This window comes from Pantherophis guttatus, chromosome 8, assembly GCF_059756535.1.
Source record: "Pantherophis guttatus breed Tessera chromosome 8, ASM5975653v1, whole genome shotgun sequence".
NCBI classification, from domain to species: domain Eukaryota; kingdom Metazoa; phylum Chordata; class Lepidosauria; order Squamata; family Colubridae; genus Pantherophis; species Pantherophis guttatus.
The window spans coordinates 52385718-52402354 of NC_142070.1; the positions used below are offsets into that span (position 1 = coordinate 52385718).

Below are 16637 nucleotides of genomic sequence, written 5' to 3' on the forward strand. Positions count from 1 at the left end.
CCAGTTCAGATCTTTTCTTTTGTCGAAACAGTCTATGTTTAGAATTCATATAAATAAGTACCCCTCTCATATAAGGTTTACTTGCGTCCCACACAATTTCAATTGGGGTACCTTTATTCAAATTTATTTCAAAAAATTCTTTCAAATGCTTTTTAAGTTCTGTTGACTTCCGGTTTCCTTGTCTTCGGTGACGGCAGCGCCTTTTGAAGCTCCGCCAGCCCCGCCGCCTGTAGAGCCGCTTCGCGACCCAGAAGCGGCTCGAAAACTTCAAAATCCTCAGGATTCTTGAAGCAGAGATCGCAGGGCACAGGTCGAGCCCCTGTAACCCCCCAGGGAATTGTTTCTGGGGAGAGAACAGGCGCGGCTCCCTCCCAACCTGCTGAAACTCCGGGCGACGTGGGACGATTCTGCTTTTGCAGAACAAGCCGGCTGCAGGAAACTCAAAGCGAAAGAACCAGCTTTAATAAACAGCGAAACTACCTGAACCCTGAAACTAGGAAACGCAAGTATTGGCGCTTTGTTGACTTTTTAAATTGAGAAAAATGCGAATGAGTGAAAGTGCTTTGAAAAAACATGGCGCTCAGCCTCAGAGTTAACGAGCCAGCGAGTGTGGATTGGTGAAGTTATCTTGCTTTGTTACAAAGTTACCAAGTTGCTACAAAGTTGCCTTGTTTGTAATAAGAGAAACAAGTGAAAAATTTCTCCCTTTTCAATACTTGACTTTGCTTTACTTCAGCTTTTATTTGATCAAATCTGGGGGACTTTTTTAGAAGTCTTTGTGCAGGAGGGAAAGGAAAAGGAACTTCCCTCTTTAGAAAAACTAGACTACGTGGCAGGATGGCTTCAAAGAAGCAGGAAGGGAAGGCAACAGGGGGGGATCCCCCACACACAAACATGAAACGCAGCTTCCCCCTGCTCAACAGCTACAGACTCAGAAAAAAGAATTTGATGTGGGAGATTTAAAAGAATTTATTTCTAAAACTTTGGATGATAAATTTCAAAAATCTCAACAGGAGATAGATGATAAACTTCAAAAATCACATCAGGAATTTATCCAGGAAATTAATGAAGTTAAAGATATGGTGAAACAGAACCAAAACAAGGTGACCAAAAAAATATCAGAAGTGGCATCTGGCCTGGCAGAATTTATTGGGAAAGTTGATTTTAAAGTTGAAGAACTTAAATCAGAAGTTAATGTTAAGATGAAAGACAATGATTATAAAATTGCTGATGTTGACAATAAAATGCAAAGAGTTGAAAACGAGATTGTTATGGTACAATTCAGGGCAATGGAGTTTGCCATACGGCTTTGAGGAATTCGAGAGGAGGAAAGACAGGATTTGAGACAAGTTTGTTCTGAGGCCCTGGCCAAGATTATACAAGTTAATCCAGATGTGGTTTTCCACAAAATAGACAAAATTTATAGAGTGAATTCCTGGGTGGCCAGACAAAGACAATTACCTAGAGATGTGGTCATATATTTTACAGATAGAGAAATAAGAAACGATATCCTGCAAAAATCCTTTTACACTTCTGTGCAAGTGGGGGGCTCACGAATTGGAATTTATAAAGAATTACCTCCTAAAATGCTGAAAGCTAGAAAAGAATTTGGCTTTCTTGTTAAGGAATTGCAAAATTTACAGATACCTTTCCGGTGGGACGCCCCAGTTGGTATAATTTTTAGATATAAGGGAGAAAGATATCGTTTGAACACCGTGGAGAAGGCACAGCACTTCTACACTACTATTTTTAAGGAAAGAACACCATCTCCACGCACATCTACAGTTTTGGAGATTAAGGAGAGTGAAGAGAAGCAACCTCTGCAAGGCGCAGAAGGAGGTTTTTTGGATGAGCCTTTGCTGGAATCTTCTCCAATCTTGGACCCGGCTCGGATGATCGAAGTTAAGGATCAACGTATAACTCGAGCTCAATCTAAGTTACTTAAACAAAAGCAACAACAACAACAGGAAAGACAAGACAAGGAGGCAGTTAAGAGTACTGCACAAGAGATTGGAGCCATGGGGGGAGCGAGATCGAAGCTTTCAGATGATCTTCAATTATTCTGCTCTTTGCTCCAGAAAGAGGGAGATGACCTTTAAGTGTTTATCTTGGAATGTTAATGGGTTGAATTCAGCACAGAAAAGGAAGAAATTATTTACATATTTGAAACAATTTAATAATGATATAATTTGTTTACAAGAAACGCATATCACAACTCAAGATCAAAAATATTTGATAAACTCCAAACTAGGAACACATTTTATATCTTCAACTTCGCAAAAAAAGAATGGTGTGGTTATTTATGTAAATAAAAAGTTAACAGCTAAAGTTATAGAAGCAGATGAAGATGGTAGGTTTGTAGCAATTGAATTGCTTACAGCAAATAGCCAAATTCTTCTGATTGGAATTTATGCTCCCAATCAACAACAGGATTTTCTCCCTTGAGGGTGGAGACAGCAGCCAGACGTGGGTTGTGCTCATTGGTCAGAGGATGGACTGAGCCTGGAATTCTTTTAAAATCCGCCCCCTGTTGCTAGGGCTCCCAGCTTTTTGCTCAGTCATCAGACTGGACAGTTGTGTGGATTGTGGCTCTAGTGAACTTTGGTTTTTAGAGCTATTCCTTTCAATTTGATTCTCAGGTTTGACTATTGGACTGATTTGACTATTCTAGGCATTCTGATTCGGATTTGATACTCCAGGCCTCTCAGAGTTTTTCCTCAAATTCTGAGGCTTCTTTCCTCTCTCCTCTTATTTCATTCCATCTCCAACATTTATACTGTCAGTAAGTATTTTTCCTTATTTAGTGGAGCTTAACGCTCCTGTGGGTAGGGGTGTTACCTGCCCTTCAGCCATCCGGTTTGGCCTTTCATTTAAAATTAAACAGTGGAGCTTTCGCGCCCCCTCCATTTGCTGTCTGGCGGCCATTTTGTCTCCAATTAACTGTGAGCCTATTTCTGTCCCTAAGAGAGTCTTGTACTCACCAATATAGCCGCTTGTCGGCTCTGTGGCTTGTCCGGCTTCTGATTATCCCAATCAGACCGGAACAAGGTTTGGAAGCTATTTCAGCTCGATATATTGTCAAGAGCCTCGCCACGCTAGCCTCGCCACGCTAACAAGCCTCATAATTAAGATTGACAGGGCAGAGAAGTCTCGCGCTTCCTTGCTGTTCTCTGCGCCCAGCGTTAATTGATTTCAGCTGCTGGGCGCTTCCCTCCAGTGCCTTTTGCCGACGCGTGGCTTCGGCTGCTTGCCCTGTCCTCTCCCAGCTGGGGCTTTTATTTACGAGGCTCTCAGGCGCTGCTAGATTTAACAGGGGAGAGCTACAACAGGCACAGAGGAGTTTTTGTTTATCTTATCGCTCCCTTAGTGCCCTTCATCAATTGAGGTGCCAAAAATTGCCTGCGCTTTCTCAGGGCCTCCAGTCTGACCAACTGTGCCCTTCCTTCCCTTACAGCCATTTTGCCAGCCAAAACAAATATCTGATACCCCTGAGCTATCTGCCTTGAATAATTACATTATAATCCAATCAAACTCATTATGCCCAAATCTTTGGCCAAATCTAGACATGGCCGTAGGGCCACAGTGAGGGCGCAGTCTATGGCCACGACTAAGGAAGGCCACGCACCAGCTCACAAGGCGCCTGGCCCGGCCACGGGTTCTAGGGGTTCAGCCAAGACCCCCACTAAAGGGGTTGGGCAAGACAAGCCCCCTACCAACCAACGTAGGGAAGCTTCGGGATTAGACCTGGTGCACCCTAAGGGGCCCACGTCTATTTCTGGCGGACCCAAACGAGTGTCCTCTGCCACTTCTGATCAGGTGTCTCTGCAAGATTTCCAATTGTCTGCTGAATCCACTGATATTTGGGGTTCTTCTTCAACCAGAGTCATGGTTCCTCCTGTGGAGTCTTACGCTCCCTCTCCTTTGGGGCTTCAGGCTCCTCCAATTTCTGTTCCGGTCCGTACCTCTACAGAGGTCGGGCCGGCTGGCGACCAAACCCAGGCTTATTGGCGCCCTGAGGACATTCAGCGCATGATTTCTATGGCTGTGCAACAATCCCTGGCAGAGCGGGGGTTTCCCACTCCTAACCCTCCCCCCACCCAGTCCATCCTTGAGGCCGATGAGGAGCCTGAGGACGATTTTAATATGGAGGATGCAATTTCACTAACGGGATCTGACTCCCCTGCCATTTCATGTGTCAGCGACCACTCCCTTCAGGTTGGTGCGACAGACCTAGAACCAGACTTATCGGAGGATGAGGGTTTACCTCCAGATCAACCCGCCTTTACAGGCCTGTTCCCTCAGAATTTATTTAAGTCTCTATTGTTCAAGGCGGTAAATGTGGCCCTATTGGGCCCCTCTAACCCCCCGGAACCTACCTCTTCGGCAGGCTCCTTGAACCCGTTGTTTGCTGAGCAACCTAAACCGATAACAGCAATCCCTACACCTCCTCTCTTTCTGGAGGTCATACATAAACAATGGTCTGCACCATCTTCAACTCCTATGCCATCCTCCACAGACAAGAAAAATTTCATTGTTTCCCCTGACCTTGAGTCCCTATTGCAGACACCTTCTATTGACGCCCCTGTGGCAGCTTTGCTTACAGCATCTTCTCTGCCAGGGGATCCGGAGGAAGGTCTAAGGCCGGAAGAACGCAGAGCTGAACAGGTCCTGCAGAGGGCCCACCTGGGGGCAGCATGGGCCATTAAGTCGGCAGCCACAGCCTCTTTCTTTAATCGGACCACACTTCTCTGGCTTCGCCAGCTACAAGAAAAGATGGCCTCTGAGGACTCGAGGTTGAAACAGGACCTCAACAAGATTGTGGCTGCGGTGCAATTTTCTGTGGATGCCACTTTAAACGCTACACGGTTTGCGGCTAAATCCATGGCCTCCGCTGTTGCCGCTCACCGCCTGGTCTGGCTTCGCCACTGGCAGGCGGATGCCAGACACAAGTGGCGCCTAGCCTCTGTTCCCTTTTCGGGCACGAAGTTGTTTGGTGATGCCTTGGACAAGTTTCTCATTGAAACCAAGGACAAACGAAAGATCTTGCCTGCTGTTTTTCGGAGAGGGGAACCCCGTTTCTCCCCATATGGTCCACGCCCCCCAATGAGGTCCTCAGAGGGCGGTTTGGGCTCCTCCCGTTCCATGGGTAACTTCCAGACGGGGTATCTAGGCCCTACACAGAGGAATTTTCAGGACAGACCCTCCAGGGGGAGGGCCTTTGGTTCCCGGCGGCCCTTTCGAGGGGGAGGAGGTCGTTTCATCCATCGCCGTCGTTAGTAGTGCCTGTGATCCTCCCATTGGCGGCAGATTGGGCCTCTTCGCCAACACTTGGGAGAGTACTACTTCGGATTGCTGGGACCTGGCCTCTATTTCATCGGGATTGGCCATTGAATTTCTTTCCACCCCCCCTTTGTCTTTTACTCGCTGTCCCCTGTCCCAGATAGCCAAGCGTAGATCCCTCATGGAGGCGGCTATCAACCATCTGCTGGCCATCAAGGCCATTCAACGTGTGCCTTGTGATCAGGTGGGACAGGGGTTTTACTCTCGGGTCTTCTTAGTCCCTAAGTCATCGGGTGGGTGGAGACCTATTCTGGACCTTAAACGTTTGAACCGGTTTGTAATCTATAGAAGGTTCAAAATGCAATCCTTGCGTTCAATCTTAGACGGTGTACGGAGGGGCGATCTCCTCTGCTCAATAGATCTCACGGAGGCTTACCTCCATGTCCCCATTCGCCCTACCCATAGGAAGTTCCTCCGTTTTTGTTATGCTGGTGTTCACTACCAGTACACAGCCTTACCCTTTGGCCTTTCCTCGGCTCCCCGTAGCTTCACTAAGATTTTGGCAGCCTTGGCGGCCCGTCTCAGGCTCCAAGCCGTTCGTCTCCAGTGTTACCTGGACGACATCCTCCTTTTGTCATCCTCCTATCAGCAGGCCATGTCTGATCTCCGCCTTACAATTCAGATGCTAGTGTCGCACGGCTTCTCTGTTAATGTAGAGAAAAGCCACCTAAATCCCTCGACTAGGATCCTTCATTTGGGGGCTATTATTGATTCGGAACAGGGTAGAGTTTTTCTCTCCCCGGATCGGCAAGCCGCGTTGAGATCCATGGTAGCTAAAGTCCGGAAGGATAAGAGGGCTTCCCCTTTATTTCTTTCCAAACTCCTAGGCAAGATGGTCTCGGCCATCTCGATTGTTCCCTGGGCCAGGTTACACCTTAGAGACCTCCAATGGTTTCTCTTGCCTTTTCAGAGAACGGGCAGGGGATCCTCTCTCACCAAGGTGGCGGTTCCAAGGGAGGTGCTTTCCTCCCTTCGCTGGTGACTCTCTCCAATGCTCTCCAAGGGCTGTCTGTTCCTGGACCCTCAGTGGGTAACAGTGACCACCGATGCCAGCACATTCAGATGGGGAGCCCACTGTGGAAATCAGATCGCACAAGGTACGTGGTCCAATGTAGAAACTACCCGCAGCATCAATTGGCTGGAGCTGCGAGCAATTTACCTGGCGCTTCGAGCCTTCAAACTTCTGGTTTCCGGCAAGCACGTGTTGATCCTCACCGACAACACCTCTGCCAAGGCGCACGTCAATCGCCAAGGCGGCACCAGGTCCCTTTCACTGATGCGGGAGGCAAAAAGACTAGGCCTTTGGGCGGAGAAACATCTGGCCTCCTTGAAGGCGGACCACATCTCGGGGGTCTTGAACGTGACAGCAGACTGGTTGAGCCGCCAACAGGTGGACCATGGAGAGTGGAGCCTGCATCCTCTCCTTTTCCAGGGGTTAACTGCTCGCTTCGGCTGTCCGCAGGTAGATCTGTTTGCATCCCACCAGAACAACAAGTTACCTCACTTCTTTTCCCGTTTTCCCTCCAATCAAGCGGAAGCGGTGGACGCCCTGCGCTCTCCTTGGCCACAGGGCCTACTTTACGCCTTTACGCCCTTTCCCCTCATTCCGAGGGTAATTCGGAAACTACTTCTGGAACAGGCAGAGATCATCCTGGTGGCTCCACACTGGGCAAGGAGGTCGTGGTTTGCGGACCTGATGCATCTCTCTGTGTCCCCTCCTTGGAGGATTCCTTGTACTCCAGATTGCCTCAGCCAAGGGGCAATCCTACATCCGGACCCTCAGTGGCTTCAGATGACCGCCTGGTGGTTGAGTGGGAAGCTCTACAGCGGGACCTCATCCCTTCTGATATAATTCATACCATCCAGGCATCTCGGAGGTCATCTACCCAACGGATTTATTCCGCCACTTGGCGGTCTTTTGCTTCTTGGTGTAAGACTCAGGGGTTTTCCCCCCTTCAGGCTTCCATCTTACAGGTCCTTCGTTTTCTACAGTCGGGTTTGGACAAAGGGCTGTCTCCAAACACTCTCCGGAGACATGTGGCTGCTATTTCTTCTATTTTGACATATAATTTGGTTCATTCGTTGTCCCAGCAGCCTCTGATCCGACGGTTTCTCCGTGGGGCAACCAACCTCTGTCCTCCCGTACTACATCGATATCCTTCCTGGGATCTCGTCCTGGTGCTGGATTCCCTTATGGAATCACCATACGAACCTCTTGCTTCTGTCAGCTTACGTCTGTTATCCGGCAAAGTAGCCTTTTTAGTGGCTATCACTTCAGCGCGCAGAATTTCCGAACTAGCAGCGCTCTTCACTAGGGAGGATTTATGTGTTTTCCATGGGGATCATGTGGTCCTCAGGTTGGACCCGACATTTGTGACTAAGTTTAACTCTCCCTTCCATCGTTTGCAGGAACTGGTTCTTCCAGATTTCTATCCATGTCCTTCCAACCCATTGGAGAGCCGGTTACACACCCTGGATGTCCGCCGGGCGCTCGAACTCTACATCCAGAGGACTGCGGCTATTCGACGAACAGAATCACTGTTTATTTCATTTCTACCTTCTTTAGGTCAACGGGTTACTTCTTCCACGGTGGGGCGTTGGATCAGAACAACGATTGCGACTGCATACGAACTTCGGTCTTTGCCTCTTCCTTCCAAGGTCACAGCCCATTCTACCAGGAGTGCGGCGACCACGGCAGCTTGGTCTTCGAACGCCTCTTTGGACGAGATCTGCAGGGCGGCGACTTGGACATCTCCTTCCCCGTTTATCAGACACTATAAACTGGATAAGTTCGCCTCTGCGGAGGCTGATTTTGGGAGAAGGGTATTACGCCGTGTTGAGACCCGGGAGGGGTGTTCTGCCCAGACTGTCCCCGCCCGTGAAATGGGACAGTGATCTTTGGTATGTCCCACGTCTGGCTGCTGTCTCCACCCTCAAGGGAGAAGGGGCGTTGGTCCTACCTGATACGCCCCTTCTCGTTGAGTGGAGACAGCAGCCAGCCCCACCCTAGGGTTTTCAGTCTGGTCATCTATGTTATTTGTATTATTGATTTGTTGTTACTGTTTTTTCTTTCCACACACCGAGTCTGGATATTCTTTCGACAAAAGCTGGGAGCCCTAGCAACAGGGGGCGGATTTTAAAAGAATTCCAGGCTCAGTCCATCCTCTGACCAATGAGCACAACCCACGTCTGGCTGCTGTCTCCACTCAACGAGAAGGGGCGTATCAGGTAGGACCAACGCCCCATTTCTATAAGATGTTACATACTAAAATACTGCAATGGGATTACAGATCTATTTTAATTATGGGAGACTGGAATGGAGTAATCGATTCTAAATTAGATAAAAAGAGTTTGGCAAAGTCTAGGATCAGATTACCACAGACCTTTTTCGACATGAAAGAAGATATGGAATTAAAAGATGTTTGGAGAATACATAATCCAAAAGAATTGGATTACACTTTTTTTTCTGATAGACACAGATCCTTCTCCACTGCAACTTTCATCATATGACTAAGCAGGCAAAAATCATTCTCAGTTTAAAATGTGACTTGCCTGTTCAGCTGGGTGAACAGCTCAATAAAGCTTTCCTCTGGCTGTGCATATTGTTTTCTCTTGCACATACACGCAAAGCTTTGACAAGCTGTTGCTGATATGGGTCTTTTTTTCACTCGCTGAAGTAAAATATTTTTTTTTCATAATCCTTTGTTCTATTATCCTCATGACATGCCTTTGAGATACTCATTATTACACGCCTTCCAGGTCAAAAGAATCGTAGAAAGGAGATTCTCAGTCATGCATCTAGAAGACTTTTCCAACAGCCACTTGAAGAAAAAAACAAGTTGTTTCTATTAGTACAACTTGCCAGACTTGCTGTGTTTGATTTTTCATTCAGTGCTCCAACAATACTTTTTAGTCTCTGACACAGAGAAAAACTGAATGAGAATTTAAGTAGGTAGCTTTAGAATCAGCATACTCATTCCATTCAGCTGCATGTTGCATTTTACTTTATTGTCCTCGTAAAACACCACTTAAAATGCTTCTTTGTGCTTTACTTTCTTGGCTCGTCCTTTTTCCTCTTCCTCCCCTCTCAATTTACCAAATTTTAAAACATCCAAAGAGAGCAAGAAATGGCTAGTGAAGGCTATACCATGCTGAATATCAGCAGGGACTTTTCTGAAGAGCTTCAATTTTTCTGTCAGGAAAACCACATTATTACATTCAGCTGCAAGCTGTTTTGATTGAACTGAAAGTCTGATTTAATTTAATACAAATGGCAAATTGCTCTTCTATTTATCCTTGAAAATATATGTAGCTGTGAAGTACTACATTTCCTGGTAGCCTTGAAAAAACTGCAGGAGAAATTATGGGTTTCTAAAATATACTCTTACGTGTCAGCAAAAGTTATGAATATGCTTATTTCCAAGTGCAAGGAATAGACTTTCAAAAGTACTTTGGCAGTCATCAACTCCTATTTAGCTAGAAATAAGTACACCAATTTTTTTTCTCAGCATCCTCATCAGCTGTTGTTGAGAGATAATGGCTGTTAAAAATTGCATGCCATCTGGCCACCTATTTAGGTCATGTATTTTGAAACTACTGTTTTATATATTTTGCTACACTACTGCTTGCTAAATAATAAGATACCAGTGCCTTTATTTTCAAAATTAAAATATGGATCTGATAAATCAATGAAATCCATATGGAACACAACCTCTCAATGCTTTTCCTGACACAGAACATTGCTAGAAATATAGTAAATAATTACAAAAGAATATTATAAATTAATGCTAATTCTATAACATTGACCTTTACTGGAAATACATATAGATAATTCTTCATTAGTTATGCCCTATTAAACTCCACATCTTTTTTTCCAAATATAAAAAGATTAGAGGTTGGTTATGATTCCCCAAGATACTTTATACTAGAATGTGCAGGTTTTCAGATTCAAATTCCAAGAGCTGCTTTAGAACTTGGGGAGAAATTATTCACAGTGTCTGTGCCTGTTGGAAGAAATATCCTTCTAGGTTCTGCTCCAAGTGGGGAAAACAGACACTGGAAACATGGAGACTGCTTGGAAAGATGGTTTAATGGTGGACAGGATCACATGGCTTGAGTTCCTGAACAGAAAAGGGCAGATACAGTAAATCCTCGGGTTTTTATGCTCTCTCTGGCTCTGCATTTCTTGGGGCCACAAAAAAGTATCCTGATTGGTTGTCAGACTCCCAGGGGGTGGGGGTCTTGCTGGCTGATGCAATCTTCCCAGGTGCCATGTGGTGAGCCTCGTCTAGATGGGTCCCATTGTGTTAGTTTCTGTTGCTATTGTGTTGCAAATGTCCTTTGACAAAGGATTGGGTTTCTGCCTCTGTCCCATTAACAAAGGGTGGGGGGCAGGAAGGTGGGAGCTGCTTCTCCCAGGGAACATGCTTCTCCCAGGGAAGTATAATATTCTGCCTTTTTCATATTTCCTAAAATATTTCACTCTTCCAGGAGAGGGGTGGGTGCTAACTTCCTACACAAATATAAGTACAAAATATATCAAACTCTTACTCTATGATTAACATTTGTCTATATTATTTCCATAATCCCATATCTAATCATCAAAGCACAGATCAACGTTTAATTTGTTTCTCACAAAAAGTCCAGTAATGGTTCATATTGCTTTAATTACTATTTAATTACTATAAATTACTTTATACTGTTGGAAGAAACATCCTTCTAGGTTCTGCTCCAAGTGGGGAAAACAGACACTGGAAACATGGAGACTGCTTGGAAAGATGGTTTAATGGTGGACAGGATCACATGGCTTGAGTTCCTGAACAGAAAAGGGGCAGATACAGTAAATCCTCGGGTTTTTATGCTCTCTCTGGCTCTGCATTTCTTGGGGCCCCGAAAGAGTATCCTGATTGGTTGTCAGACTCCCAGGGGGTGGGGGTTTAGCTAGCCTTGCCGGCTGATGCAATCTTCCCAGGTGCCATGTGGTGAGTTTCTGCTGCTATTGTGTAGAGGGCTAATCCCATTTTTGGCAATTCCTACTATGGCTCTGCCTGAAGGAGGCAGATCTTTGTTATGTAGAATAGACTGGCCCAGGCCTTAATGGCCCATTGACAAAGGGTGTGGGGCAGGAAGGTGGGAGCTGCTTTGTCTGTAAAATATGCTTCTCATATTTCTCATCCAGGGAAATATAATATTCTGCCTTTTTAATATTTCCTAAAATATTTCACTCTTCCAGGAAAGGGGTGGGTGCTAACTTCCTACAATACTACTATAACAGGAATGGAAAATCCTAAACTCTAGTGTAGAACCATGCTTCTCAACTTTGGCAACTTTAAGGTGAATGGACTTCAATTCCCAGAATTCCCCAGGCAGCATGAAGTTCACCCATCTTTAAATTGCCAAGACTGAGAAACACTGATCCACAGATAAGGATTTTTCCATTCCTTTTTACTGGTTCCTACTTACTTATGAGCAATCATAATGCAAAATCTCCACTTCCACACTAGTCCAGAGCAATCAGCATTTCCTCACTAACCTGCTTTCCAGCTCCATTCTCTTGCTAGCAGGGCAACAAAATAAAACCATGTGACTACCAGTTTAAAAAGAAACCTTCAGTCAGACCTTCCAACTGGAGGGGGGGCGTGGGCGTGGGGGGGGGAGATATCATGAAGTTGGAAGGTCTGACTGAAGTTTTTTTTAAAAAGTTGTAGTCACATAGTCTTCTTTTGTTGCCCTGCTTGCCAGAGAACTGAGCTGGAAAGCAGGTAAGTGAAGGAAATGGTGGTTGCTGCAGGAGTTTGCAGGAAGCTCTCCAGTCTAAAAACGGCCTGAGTGGTGGGGGAGCAGCCTCCCAGCTGATCAAATTGAAAGGTGGTTGACTCCCACCAACAGAGAAAGTGGGAACTTTCCCATTTTCCCAAAGTTGCTCAAGCTGTGAACAATTGGGGAAATATTATTTCTCTGTTCCTGTTTTTAATTCCTTCTTCCTTTTTTTTTCTTTTTTTCTTTTCCTGCCTTGGATATTTTTCCGGGCAGAAAAAACTGGATAATCATCAGCAGCGTCCCAGCTGCTCGGCTCCACTGGTCCATTTGCAGGCTCCCAGGCAGGCCCCTGCAGGTTCCCCACCCTGAATGGCAATCTCCGGTGGGCGGGGACTTCCTCCCCTCCCTCTTTGGGGAACATTTTTAAACAAATGGCTGGAAACTTCAAGTGAGGTATGCGCTGCAGCCTCACCCACCCTGCCAGCAGCTCTGGGCTAGGCAGCGGTTCAGCTTGTCCAACTGGCTTCAACCTTACTTTCCTCCCAGGGCTGGTGGCAGAGGGGAAGGCGAGCCAGCCAGGGCTGAGCCATCGCCGCTTAGCTCCCCATCAGTCCACATCTCATCCCCTGCCCAGATTCTTGCAGCTGCTGGGGCTCACTTGCTGGGGGGATGCGGGGGGGGCAACCAGGGAGCATGAGGCTATGCCAATTGCATCATCCCTCTGCCAGCTGACCCTTCCTCTCAGGCCCACGGGCTTACATTTGAGGGCAGCCTCGGTGAGCATAGCAGGCCAGGCACAGAGATCAGCTGGGCCATGCGGCCGACATGGTAGCTCCAGTGAAGGCAGGCAAGCAGCAAGGCGCAGAGGCAGGCAAGCTGGCTGGGCCACATGGAAAGCAGGTAGGCTGGGATTCGGCCCTTGCTGCTTGCAGGCTCACCCAGGCTGCCAGGCAGATCAGGGCAGCTTAGCTGGGCCATGCGGAGAGTGCTGCATGGGATGCAGCCGAAGGCAGGCAAGCTGGCTGGCCCTCTGTCAGGAATAAATGCCTTGCCTCTGATCCAGAGCTAGAGGCAGGGGGGCTGGACAAGCCAGCCTCCAAGGTCCACCCTAATCCAATAACCCCTCCTTACCTTAGCCACGCCCAGGGGGTACTTAAGGGTCAGCCATGCGGTCCTGCTTCAGTTCCAGACTTGTACCTGTAATGATGAGATGCTTAATTAATAAACAATATCTGATTTAATGAATACCTGCTTATGGAGTTATTGGGCACGATCCTTGAACACGTTTAACAATATGGTAGCAGAGGATGGTTTGACAGCCCAATCCTAATACTCCACAACATGCAAAGGACCGCGACAGACAGGGTGAATACCAGGGCATTCACCAAGAAGATGGCAGGACGGCCTGCCCAACCCGAAACCACGCAAGGAGAGGCACCCGAGGCGAGCGGCCTACTCCACCACCCATGCACCCCGGCCAGAAGCGACGAGGGGTGGAAGAAACACGAGACCTCAAAAGGAGAAAAACACGACCTAAAAGTAAAACTTCTGGAGCTGATAGATTCGTCACAAAGCAACACCGACCTCATCGCGGAACTCCGAAGCCTGGTCAAAGGCTGCGAAGCAGCGAGTGAGGAAGATGAAGACGAATCCGACTACAGCGACGAAGATGCGGTAAGGGAGGACTTCCCCCACCAGAAACCCACCGAAAAGGCCGAAGGAGACTTCGCGCCCTTTTTACGGCGGCCATCTTGGGAGGCGACATCATCAAAAATGGCCGACCACCCACCAATAGATTCCCGAGATTTAAATCTCATGGCGGGAATCGGGGCCTACCCAAAAGTAGCCGACCAAAACTATTACAAAAAACAAGAAAGCCCAAAGCCAAAACCTACAGGCCCGCCTACCGAGCCCGAGGTCAACCAAGCCATCGAACTAATCACCGCAGCCCTGGGGGATAAGATGAAATTACCGAACACGCACCCCGGTGCTAGGCCAAAATGCAGAGGGGACCCTAGCGCGAAGAGGGCCAACACCGGCAGCCACCCTGGGGAACTGACCGCTACCGCATGGCCCCAGGACCACCCAGAGCTCCCAAGGAGCCTCCCCATAAAAACGGGACACCGAAGGCGATGGGACTACTCACCGGACCGACGACCAGGACCAGATCCATGGCCCACGGGGCCATCCGCAGGCAGGGGACGTCCATTGGCGGGCAGGGGACTCGGCCCGACACCCGGAGGCGACACCCACACAAGGCTGGGCCATCCGGGACCATTCGCGGCCCCAACGGGACTCCCGACATCCACCGACGATCCTCACCACTTCCCGAGGCTCCAGGCGACGATCCGCGACGATCCCGAGCAAGCGAGGCCGACCAAGAAGGAACCAAAGGCCCATCCGGAAGGTTGGGGCCTTCACCCGGGAGCTGCGGGGACGAGCTCCTCACTCCACGGCGGCTGGGCAGAAATGAACCTCACGCATGCGCAATGCATCCCTGTAAGAGAAACGGAACAAGACATAGAGCTACACCGACGCAAGCACATAGAGACAAGTCAGTTCAGACTTGCCACAGTCGTTCCTCTGCCTTATTGTGAGTATCCTTACGTGAGGAACCATGGACAGCGACATAATGTAAGTAATTTAACTTACAATTCAGGGACTTTGCCAAGTGACTTTCCCAAACTAAGACTGGATGGGGAGAATTTCCTGGACTGGAACCAGCAACTCCAGGTCACCCTGCTAAAGGAAGGTCTATTATCCCTAGTCATAGACCCTCCAGAAAAACCCTGGACTTTTGAATTAAATTGCATCCACCATAAAGCATACTGTATTGTCATTGCCAGCATTACCCCCAGTATTTACCCCAGCATTAACCACCACTTGACTGCTCTGGAGGTAATACAGAGGATGCACAAACTATTTTACTGCCAAAGCGTAGCAAGCACCACCAGGTTATCCAGGGAATTCTACGCCACCAAACTTAAAGCAGGGACCCCAATGAGCGAGCATTTATTGTCTCTAAATACCACCAGAGCTCAGCTAACACAAAGGGGGGAGGTCATAAGTGAGAGGACCATGATAAGCATCATTGTAAACTCCTTAGACCCCAGTTGGGACACATTTATCACGCAGATAGACAACCTAGGGTCAGGGAAACTCTCACTGGAATTACTAACAAGTAAACTAATAGCTGAAGACAGCATCAGGAAAGACCGCTCACTAAGCCGCAGGGAGCAAAGTCCCAGCAGAAAGGCTGAGCCACAGGGTAGGAACTACAGTAACGCAGAGTGCTACATATGCGGGTCAAGAAATCATTACAAAAGGGACTGCCCTAGAAACACAGGGGACAGGGATAGGTCACATAGAAGGGACAGACCAGAACAAAGGGCAAGGCACACTAGCGGACGCTCACCAGAGGACAGACACAGGCGTAGGGATTCCCCTAGCCCCAGGGACAGGAGAAACCACAGGGACAGCTCCAGGGAGAGCCAGACTGGATCACTGTATGGCATAGGAGATCAAGAGCGACACATAGGCCAGGACAGGGAGGAAGGCACATGGCTGCTGGACTCAGGGGCCACAAACCATACCACTTATGACCGTAACTTGCTAACCTCATTTACAGAAGAGAGTTTTATAATAAAAGTGGCTAACCAGAACAATGTGCAAGTAACAGGTAAAGGTAACGCACACGTGCCAGGGGTAGGAGTAGTACAAGGAGTACTATTAGTGCCAAATATACCCTATAACATCCTTGCCACTCTAAAACTAAGCAAGGACAACAATGTCGAGGTGACATTCAAAGAAGGAAAGGCGCAGGTAACTAGAGGGGGCAAAAGAATAGGGAAAGTAGTAATCAGTGGGGAACTGCCATTCTTCCAACCAGTCAGGGACAAGCAGCCAGAGGTAAACAATCACCAGAAGGTCAAACCCGACAACCCAGACTACACAAGTGGGGAAGTAGAGGGGGTTAGTCACGCACACACCACTGATAATACAAGTGAGCGGGGGACTCACAGGGAAGGAAAGCCAGCGATAGGGAAGCCAATGCATGACAACTGTGCCCACCTGTTACACAGAAGACTAGGACACATTAGTTTCCCTGTGGTGCAGAAAATGATGGAATGCTCTGAAGGTGTAAAAATAAAGGATTGTGAGAACTATCTCGAGTGTTCTATTTGTAAGAGCTCTAAATTAAAAACTAAACCAAGGCCCAAAAAGTCAGTGCGCACAACTAATTCAATCTTCCAACTCATACATATGGACCTAGTGGGGCCACTAAGACCCTCCATCAAATATAGGAAGAGGTACTTCCTGACCATAGTGGATGATTTCAGCTGCTATGGCTTCGTATACACGCTAAAACACAAGAGCAAAGTATTCCAAAAATTTAAGGAATTCTACGCAAGGGTGAAGACACAACATGATACCAAGATCAGGCAAATAATGACAGACCGGGGGTCTGAATTTTTGTCAAGTGACTTCTCGCAATGGCTAAAGACACGCGGGATAGTCCACTACACGACTTCTCCATT

General features: G+C 47.6%; 1 protein-coding gene and 1 long non-coding RNA gene across 2 annotated transcripts in view; one reads left to right on the top strand and one right to left on the bottom strand.

Annotated features, from left to right (window-relative positions):
* The first annotated feature begins 236 nt into the window (after positions 1-236).
* LOC148112639 (uncharacterized) lies at positions 237-5302 on the top strand. The gene has a single exon (XM_087874858.1). It carries the CDS (start codon positions 3538-3540, stop codon positions 5275-5277), a length of 1740 nt encoding a protein of 579 aa, XP_087730984.1. The 5' UTR covers positions 237-3537; the 3' UTR covers positions 5278-5302.
* A 7022-nt stretch (positions 5303-12324) lies between these two features.
* The window catches only part of LOC148112640 (uncharacterized), a 176316-nt gene continuing 172003 nt past the window's right edge, over positions 12325-16637 (bottom strand). The window contains exons 3-4 of the long non-coding RNA XR_015729218.1: positions 14246-14596; positions 12325-13296 (exon numbers count right to left, since the gene is read on the bottom strand). This is a non-coding gene — a long non-coding RNA (uncharacterized LOC148112640). The remainder of the gene's footprint in view (positions 13297-14245; positions 14597-16637) is intronic.